This window comes from Babylonia areolata, chromosome 22 (assembly GCF_041734735.1).
Source record: "Babylonia areolata isolate BAREFJ2019XMU chromosome 22, ASM4173473v1, whole genome shotgun sequence".
NCBI lineage: Eukaryota > Metazoa > Mollusca > Gastropoda > Neogastropoda > Buccinidae > Babylonia > Babylonia areolata.
Window position 1 is genome coordinate 11,903,937 of NC_134897.1, and position 10,512 is coordinate 11,914,448.

At 38.4% G+C, this 10,512-nt stretch overlaps 1 protein-coding gene across 1 annotated transcript; it reads right to left on the reverse strand.

Moving 5' to 3' along the window:
- Positions 1-5,208: 5,208 nt before the first annotated feature.
- On the reverse strand, positions 5,209-9,949 carry LOC143297327 (uncharacterized). Its single transcript, XM_076609615.1, has 2 exons — positions 9,641-9,949; positions 5,209-5,738 (listed from the first exon to the last, which is right to left on the reverse strand). The coding sequence occupies exons 1-2, from the start codon at positions 9,869-9,871 to the stop codon at positions 5,640-5,642; spliced, it is 330 nt and encodes a 109-aa protein (XP_076465730.1). The 5' UTR covers positions 9,872-9,949; the 3' UTR covers positions 5,209-5,639.
- Positions 9,950-10,512: the final 563 nt, after the last annotated feature.

Sequence of the window (10,512 nt, forward strand, 5' to 3'; positions counted from 1 at the left end):
ATCATATTTATGTGCTTTTTAAGGTAAGGGCACCATACTGAGTTTCCATATTCAATAATGGGTCTAACCAGAGCTTTGAACAATGGAATCATAATTTCGGGAGATTTATTAGTTATAGTTCTCACAAGAAGACCAGAAATTTGATTCCCCTTTTTCACTATATTATTTATATGTGCCTCAAAGCTTAGTTCTGGGTCCATCGTGATCCCTAAATCTCTTTCCGCTGTTGTACTATCCATTGTTCGAGTTACCCCCTTTTCCTGTATCGTGTACTGATACTGTGGATTATTCTTTCCAAGGTGCAGAACTTTGCATTTCTCGCTGTTAAATTGCAACAGCCAAGTATTTGTCCATTTAACCAGATTATGTATACACATTTGCAAGTGATCTCTGTCTTCTATATTTCGGATGGCAGAGTAAGCCTTGGTGTCGTCTGCAAAAATTTTTACTTTACAATCTACCTCACCAGGCATATCATTTATAAAGTATATGAACAAGGTTGGGCCAAGAACACTACCTTGTGGTACACCACTAGTTACCTTAACCTTTGATGATTTACTACTATTTACACTTACAAACTGTGATCTTCCATTTAGAAAATCTCTGATCCACAATAGTAGCTTGCCTTTTATCCCATAGCCTCCTAGTTTATTCATGAGTCTGTGATGGGGAACTGTATCAAAAGCTTTCCTTAGATCAAGGTAGACTGCATCGACTGGTACCTTCTCATCTAGCATGACTAACCAATCTTGTAATGTAACAAGTAGTTGTGTAACACACGAGCGCCCTCTGGTAAATCCAAACTGTTCTCTAGATAACAGATCATGTTTGGTTAAATGTTGGCAGAGAGCGTCTCGAATAAAACCCTCAAAAACTTTACAGACAACTGATGTTAGACTAACTGGACGATAGTTACCCGCAGAATTTTTGTTACCTTTCTTAAAGATAGGATGTACTTCTGCTTCTTTCCAAGCTTTTGGTATTTCACCCTTATCTAGTGTTCTATCAAACAAGATCTTAAGTGGGTGAGCAATAACTTCAGCAAGCTCCATTAATACTCATGGGTGTATCTCATCAGGTCCTGGGGACTTTGATGGGTTTAGGCTCTTTAGAGCTTTTTTCATCTGTTCAACTGTGACCTCCACGTTGGAAATTTCAGTAACCTCTGTCTTACATGAAAACTCTGGGACATTTACGTTACTCTCCTCGGTAAAAACACTAGCAAAAAATCTGTTTAGCACAGCTGCTTTTTCTGAGTCATTTTGTGTTAAGGTACCATCTTCCTTTATTAGATTAGCAATTTGTTCTCTTGGCAGAGTTTTACTTGCAACATAACGGAAGAATCCTTTTGGATTATGCTTAGATTCTTTAGCTAATTTAGTTTCCTTAGCTTTCACGTTTTTTCTTGACTCCCATGTTACCTGGTTTCTAGCACGTGCATACATTTTATAGTTCTCACTAGTGGGATATTTCTTATATTTTTTAAAGGCTCTACGCTTTTGATGAATTTTATCTAAAAGTGACTGGGGAATGGGATCACGTCTTTGTTTATTGGAGGGTCCTTGTTTGAATGATTTTTTTGGAATAAATTTGTTCATGGACTTTATTATTACATCATGAATAAGTTCCCAGGTTTCATCCACAGATGTCTCATTTTTCAAAAGGTCATCCCAGTTTATCTCACCTACGTAATGCTTCATGCCTTCATAATCTCCTTTATCTAGTTGATATTTCACAGAGTGACCAGATGGATGTTCCCACTTGATCTGAACATCAAAGTAGAGGGCAGAATGGTGGCTCTTCCCTAGAGGGGGCCAGTAATCCAAAGTGTAGACGTTTTCATAAGAGTTAGTAAACAACAGATCTAGCACATTAGGTTTTTGTAAACCTCTGTAATGAGTGGGCTCGGAAGCCATTTGTACAATGTAATTTTGTTGAACACAATCCAAAAATTTCGTAGCTGGGTGGTCCTCATTTTTACAACTTATCACATTTTGCCAGTCAATTTCTGGATAATTAAAATCTCCAGAGACAATAACCTTGTTTTTAAAACTGTTAAATACATAGTTTATTAGTTTAATTACACTAGCATGATCCTCATAATCTGAGTTGGGGGATCTGTACACTACACCAAAAATGATGTGCTCGTTACTACCAGGTAATGATATTTTACAAAAAATTGAAGGAGAAAAGATCCTTTCAATTTCTACAATCCTGGACACCTCCCACCGTTCCCGCACGAACAGACTGACACCTCTTCCCTTGTTGTTTGTAAAACCTGTATAACCAGGAAGTACAAAATTTTCAATTTTAACCTTGGAGTTTTTTGGTAATACTTCAGTTAAAGCAATAATATCAAAGTTGTGTATGTTACAGAATAGTCCCAGTTCATTTAGTTTGTTTGTCAGCATGTCAGCGTTTGCATAATAACATTTCAGAGAAGAAAACTTAATTGTTTGCTGGTCTATGTACAAAACACGTATTTACATTGTTCTTTGTTCCCTCGGCACTGGGAAGTCAAATTTGGGCAGGGCTACTTGCCACTGCTCCTCCCGCTTCTTCCCTCGCCGCTAAGTTCCCGTCCCTTCCGCTCTTGATTAAAGCATCTCTTTCAGCACGAGACATCACATCACCTTTATGCCAGACCACATCCTCTCCATTGTCTTTCCGCTGTTTGAACTCATCTCTCAACTTTATCTTCTTGTCTTTCTTTCTGAGTCTTGTCAGCAGCAATGCCAACAGACTTGTATGAGTCATGCTCTCTCAGTTTCCTGGCATTTCTCAGGATGTGTGTTTTGCATGCGGTATTAGTCAGAATGACCTTGATGGGTCTGGGTCTGGGGTTGGGATCACTTTGAGTTTGTTCCCTTTTTCTGCCGAGTCGGATGATGCCATTCGTAGCCACTTTGCTACTGTCAAACTCTGGACTTACATGTGTAAGGATTTCTGAGATCTGCTTTGCATCATGCACAGCTGTGTCTCCATATGCCTTGCTCTCACACTTTTACATTGAACAGCACAATGTTGTTCTTCCTTTCCTCCTTTTCGTGCTGCTCATCGAGGTACTCTTTGACCTGCACCCGGATCTGATTTTCTATTCTGTCCTCCTTTTGCAGCAGCTTCAGGATTGCCTGGTTCTGCTGTTGGAGGGTTTTGACAATTTCAAAGAGTGCCTCCAGCTTTGCCCCCTGCTCTGCTATTCTGTCTCCAGGAGTGACATTTTTGCACTCTACCTCACAGAGGCTGCAGAACCATTTGAAACTTGTCGGTTTGGCAGTTTCCAGGAAGTCGTACTCTGAGGGAGACACCTCAGTACACCCGAGATGGACCCATCCACTACACCTGTCACATTTAATAGATCTGGCGTTTTTGCCAATTATTTTCGTGCAGATGCGGCATGGGGTGGGTACATCATCATCGTCCAGGTATACTATAGGGGAGGTGGTGCCGGATGAATGGCACTCAGCTGCAGAGCTCCCGCTCTTTGAGCGAGTCTTATCTCCAACTTTGGTCCAGTGTGCCTGACTGGCCGAAGGTGCCTTGGCACTGGCTAAAGGGCTACCATCATAACTTTTGTTACGTACTCCCTTGTTTCTGGTGTTAACCATCTTGAAATTTTGATTTTCACACACTCAGTCCCTTGGGATAAAGCAAGTTAAACTCAGATAAGATGAACAAATAGACCACTCACCTTTATTTAGTTTCCAACAAATTGAAGAAAGTTTTTGCCAGGAAGGATAGTCAAAATAAAGAAAAATGAAAAGCAGTGCAATAACAAAAAGTGGTTATTTAAGAGAATGGTGAGAGTAGTCGTGTCTCTGTTAAGTGTATGTCAACTTTCACTTGTGTAAAGCTTGGCTGACACAACGTGATCGAGTTCACTCAAGTCATCCACCACACAAACTAGCTGTAAGAGCCACTCAATGGGCTTATTTCACCCTTTCTGCTAAGACCAGTTTTTTTTACACCACAAAAATAATATCTAAATAATTTGATGCCCAAACAATTAGAGAAAATGAGTGAAATAGGGTGAAAAACTGAAGCGGTAATTCAGTACACGTCCGCCATCATATCAAGGGCAGTCACAAAGGGGAACTGCCCCCCCTGCCCCCACCCGCCTTCAAAACAACAACAACAAACATTGAGCTCTATTCAACTCTGTGAAAAAACCCCACTCTCTCCTTCACTCAAACGATTATCTGCCAATACAGTGTTCACGATGACCTGCCAGGATTTGAATCCCCGTTTGGTTATTTCATTCATTTATTTCTTTATAGTCTGTTCATCTAAGATGATTATATTAGACTGATAATTTGAATCCCCTTTCCCTTTACTGGACAGAGGGAGAGAGAGAGAGGAAGGGGTAGAGGAGAGAGAGAGAGATCAAACTGAGCGGCTGTTCAGATCTTGTGTGTAGGCCAGTGTGTACTGATCAGAGTGGAATTCTTCTTACATAATTATGCCAGAGCCGGACAACCATTCCAGTTGTTACCGTGGGTTCTTTTTCAGTCAGTGCGCCATGTGTCTGCTACACAAGGGATGCGGCCTCATATTTATCTGTAGCATCATCCATATATACATATATATAATGGGATGGAAAGAGCAAGGGGATTTGAATTCTGGCAGGTCATCATGAACATTGTATTGGCAAATAAGCGTTTCAGGTCTTAACCATTCTGAGGGCCTGTCATGGTTGTCAGGACTACAAAATGGATGTAGACACTGCTTGTATGTATCGTCAGACTCTCCTGTGAGATGGGGGGGTGTTTTTTTTTGTTTGTTGTTTAAAAAAATTTTTTTTTGTGTGTTATGTTGTTTTTTTATTACTTCTGCCAAAAAACAGATGTAATCACGTTGATACTGTAAGCAGTCATTCAGTTTTGAGGCCTGTTTTCTTATTTACCATATCATGAGCAAATAAAAACAGTGCTCTTTTCTACACACTGTGACTGGCCGATTGAGTAAATTTCTTCATCCGCTGACTAAAAGCACTGTAAACCTTGGATCTAAAGTGAGTTAAAATGACTTAGAATTTTTCAAAATCACCTGTTGAACTAGAATAGTAAAAAATAGAAACACACACACACACACACACACACACACACACACACACACACATACACACACACACAAATTAACCAGATTTTAGTAGAGTCTAAATACTTCCAAGCTGATAATAAAATATATGAAAAATCATAACACGACTCATTTTTAACAGTTTTATTTGACTTTGTTACCCCATGAATAAAACAAACAACAGCACTGCTGTATGACAGAAGTTATTACCACAGCTTTTCCACAATATCAAGGATGAGGAATATTCCAGGAAAACAGACCACACGTTCACATAAATGTTATAGATTTTTAAAAATATATTAAAAAAAAATAATACAAAGAAGAAGAAGAAGAAAAGCAGTTTAGAAGCAAAACCTTGGCTTTACAAATCAACCCTACAAGTAGAAACACTGTATTGCTCTGCTACAATATTCATTAACTTACTTGTTAATCATCATTTTAGAGACAAGTGATTAATATCAACAGAGAAAAGTAACAGGCAGTAGAACGTTGCTGCAGTCTGTAGACAGACGGATGTCCCAGTCGTTGCCCCTGGCCCAGTGATGTAGTCAAAGGTAGACAACCTAAGCTTTCAGGAGACGGGCAAGTTCTCCGTTTCTGTCCAGATGCGCCACATCTTCTCCTCCTCCAATGCACTTTCCATTTATAAAGACCCGTGGCACCTGAAACAATAACAAGCAACAGCAAAAAAAAATTAGCCAACATGGCAACAATGAAAACACTGAGCCTCCATCATCTAGGTCTTCAATCAACAGGAATCAGGCCTTCAAAAGTGAAAAACAATCCCCACTTTCATTTATTTCCAAACTTACTAATGCATGTAATTCAATCAGTTTTTAGTGGTGCCTGCTCTGATTTGTACATTAAAATTAAAGTTTAAAGGTCTCTTAGCCTGTTTCGGACATTTAATTTGGGCAGTGAATTCATATCCACTGTGTCTAGGGCTTGGCATGGAACTAGAACTTGTGAAGGCAGGACCCAATCCTTTCCTTCAGCTGTTTTGCGTTAATCTTTCCCAGCCAAAGTCAGGTACCCATTCACACATGAGTGCAGTGAGGAAAAGTGGAGTAAAGTGCCTTTCCCAAAGAGAAATCATACCCAAGTGGGGCCTTGAGCCCTGATCACTGGTGAACACTGGATCAGAAGCCCTACACCTAAATAGTCCAGGGATGCTGACAATACAGCTATGAAGATCCATTTACTTATTAGGCTTGAAACTTGGAGACATTGTTGTACTTTCGCTAGTTTCAGTTTCATAATTATTATTTATACCCAATGTCAGTCCCATTTACTTAGGTTTGAAACTTAGAGACATTGTTGTACTTTTGGTTTCATGATTATTCTATACCCAATGTCAACCAGGCCAAGGAGATACAGATACTTGCAGTGTTTGGAAGTCAGTTTGAAAAAAACAACAACAAAAACAAAACAAAAAAACCCCCACTCTAACACAGTCTAAGACTTATCAGTGAAGTGGACTGCAAGCATCAGTCTAAACAACTGTAGTGTTCCCACTTGAATCTGACTGTAGTTAGTATACATTACCAAAAAATATTATGACATTTAATTGAGTTTTAAGCTTTCTCTTCTTTTTGCTTCTAACCACAGACCAACATTACTCGCCCTGGCTTCCTATATTTATAATGCCTTCAAGAATTTAGATCATAACACAAATTAAGAACTGTTCTTTGTAAATTATCAAAAATGACAAAAGGTTAACCTTGCTGAGGCTAGTTCTGAAAAAAGCCTGTTTCATTTATTTTTGTGTCCACTTTTATATTATATGTATTGTATGAATGCCGATTAATGATTTTGTATATATAGATGTGCTCATCCACTGAAATGGACCTTTGGCCTAATCAGTAAACCATTCAGACTCGGACGTACCATAGATAGCACGTTTAATTCTGGGTAAAGGCCATCTAAATACTGAAAAATATAATGCCTCAGAGTTTGATGGAATTCAAACCTACATCCTGCCAGTCATCTGTATCTGACAGTAACTGCTTTGGTTAATTTGAAAGGTTATTAATTTTCAAGAAAAAAAAAAGAAGGAAAAAAAAAGGAAGCATCTGGTAGGGCATGGTTGTAGGGGGGATGTGCAGAAGGCATTAATTATAAACCAATCAAAGTATTTATTACCAGTGTCCTGCTGCAGAATGATGATACTGATGTTACAGATTGTTGGGGATGTTCACCAAGCTTAATATCAAATATCACTATATCTTGTGCTCAGATATATCCATCCTGTTCTTATACTGAATCGTAAACTTGTAAAAAATACTAATAAGTTGTAAGGACAGGGCACAGTCAAATGATAAAATATCAAGCTGAAATTGTTTCTAAAAGTACTGGGGTATTTGCAGGTTATATTAATACGCATGCAATATTGTGCAGTCTCATTTCAGTCACTGTAATGCATTCATCAAAGTAAAAAAAAAAAAAAAAAAAAAAATCTTTTCATTTGTTGTTATTATCAAAGATATTTCTAAACATATTAGTATTCAGTGCAAGTTTAGTTTCAGTTGGTAGTGCATTCCATATATGTGTAATTCTGTTAGCGAATGAATTTTTCCTTAGGTTGGTATTACAGTGCTCCGGACAAATTTTCATCTCTGAGTTTCTTGTACTCTCCAAATCTGACATTCTACAAATATTTACATTAACATCATTAAAGCAGTCTGATACTTTCTGGGTTTCAGTTAAGTGTCCTCTTCACCTTCTATCCCTTAGTGAAGGCAGCTTTAGGTATACACGTGTGGTGGGGTGGTAAGGTGGTGTTAGTGAAGGTGAAGACAGGTAGAAGGTGTTAGCAGAAGAGAGCTGCAGCCAGGCAAGGTAGACTCGGGAAGGCAGTGCGCTGGTTTTCTTCTTTTATGTTTTCATTCTTCCAGACCAGGAGAAACTCACGAAACCGGCCCTCCGCGAGCCTTGAGGGGCCAAGCTTGTGTTGGTTTGACCAAATTTAGCGGCGTCTGACTTTCGGCTCGTGGAACTAACATAGACATATTATATATCACACAAAACTACAAGAGACGAGCACTTTCTTAAGCTAAACCATTTTCAACAAAAATAATGTAGTTAAAAACTGACCAAAAAGAGTCACTGAATGAACGAGCTTTTAACGAGTTCATGTATCATTTCTGTACAACGTCGCGATATGTAATAAAATTGTAACAGTTAAGTAACTGAAAATTCTTAATTTCCAACTATATAAAAATCATCTATAGAATCTCCTTCCAGAGTAAAGATTTTTTATGTCAAAATTCAAAAGAAAACTCAACGGACAGCTCCCGTGTCGGAACCGCTTGGCGGTGCTTTTGGCACTTGTGATCGACAATGAAATACTTCATTTAAACCAACTGCAACACAACTATACATGTATGATATGAATCAGATTGTTAACAGAAATACAAACATCTGCAAGACACGCTATAAAAATGTCTAGGTATTGTAAAAATATATTTTGCTCAAATCGGCACTGACGAATTCCAATGGCTTGAATAAGAGATAGTTTTGTGCTGTCAGACATTTCGTACCATCGCATGCCTATGACCTATGTGTGCACTGAAAGCGATACACGAGAAGAAAGCTTAAGTATGATCTTTCTGAAATCCAATAACATAAAAACTATAATGTCATCTATTAGGAAGTGTTCATAATTTAACAAAAAACAAACAACAACAAACAAACAAAAACAAAAACAAAAAAACAACAACAAACATACGGTTCCCTGTAAAGGGAGATAACTTGTGACCGATTTACCGACTTCCTTCGTAATTTTCAGCGAGTCACACAAGTCGTCTGCTAAGCTGGCCCAACGAAGATTGTAAAAGCCAACCCGGCTACACACGTCTTTGTTGACATCTCATAGATACACATTCTTTTGATAATTTAGTTGCTCTTCTTTGCACTCTTTCTATAGCTATAGATTGTCTCTTGGGGTATGAGTGGCACACAGTATTACCATATTCTACACTATGATCTAAAACGGGCCAACTTGGATGCTTCATATAGTTACAGAAAAATAATATCTGAATAGGTAAACATTCTCTTATATACACCTAATGACATTTTTCAGTATCCTGTGTGGCAATTTCTATTTTCATATGGCATTTGTTTTCTGGATTTTTATTTGTCATGTGCATTACTTTATGCTTTGATATGTTCTCAATATAAGTTTCATCTATCAGACCATTCCTGTAACTAAGTTCTTTTGTAGTGTAAGATTATCTTGCGCATTACCATAAACCGGCTTTTGAATCATCTCAGTGTAAACGTAGTTTGCACATACTTTCTGTACATTCAGGGACTGAGGTCATTTATGAATATTGTAAAAAGCACAGGGCCAAGTATGCTGCCTTGTTGTATACCACAAACAACATTGCGGTTTCTATGGGCAACAAAGGGGAGAAACAAATTACCAGAGCCAGGCAGTCACATGAAACTGAAAACGACACTTAAATTTGAAACAATGAACTAATGTAACTCAGTGTGAGCCTTTAGCTAAAATTTAATACATTTTGAAAAATAAGGCATTAATGAGAACTCGAAACAAACATACCGTTCTTTCACCACTAATCTTGTGCATGTAGGTTTGAATGTCGACGCAGTCGGGGTCATTATTAATTTCCATGACTTCAAAGTCATCCTCTTCGATAATGCCGTCCTTCAAGTACTTATGGAAAACATCTTTCGCTATTTTGCAGAATGGGCACGATATCTTGGAAACAATAAAGATTTTCTTTCCATTGATTTTCTCATTGATCTTTTCAGTAAACTTTGAGGCAGCCATTCTGGAAGAGTATTTCCAAATCAAACGCGAAGCTTTTAATGTGGAGAAATCGGCTGTCGTGGGCAAGCTGAAGGAGGTGCGCCGTGACAAAGCAAAATTCGGTGCCGGTTCACTGACTACCCGCTGGCAGAAAACCGGTTTCACGAACGGGTCGGCGGTCTATTCTTAGAATAGTCTGGTGGCCGTTCAAGTTGAGCTGACGGAGTCACCGCGTGTAAAACTGACGTCTTCGATAAATGCGCAGTTGCAAAAGTAGGAACTGATGCTATTTAGAAATGTTTCACCTACCCAGGCCAGGGAATTTTGATTAAAATTTGCGTTAGCTCAAAATGTCTGCAACGTTCTTTTTACGATAAAATGGAATAAATCATACAGACTGACACTGATATAAAGTTAACCACTATAGGGGGGCGGGAACATAAGTAGATTTTGATCTTTAATGTCCAGAATCGAATGTTTTTATTATAATATCTGAATAGGAAATATTATTTATTTATTTATCTATTTATATATTTATTTATTTATGTACGCTTATCTATTATTTATTAACCTTTTTTTTCTCTCAAGGCCTGACTAAGCGCGTTGGGCTACGCTGCTGGTCACCGGGCATCTGCTTGGCAGATGTGGTGTAGCGTATATGG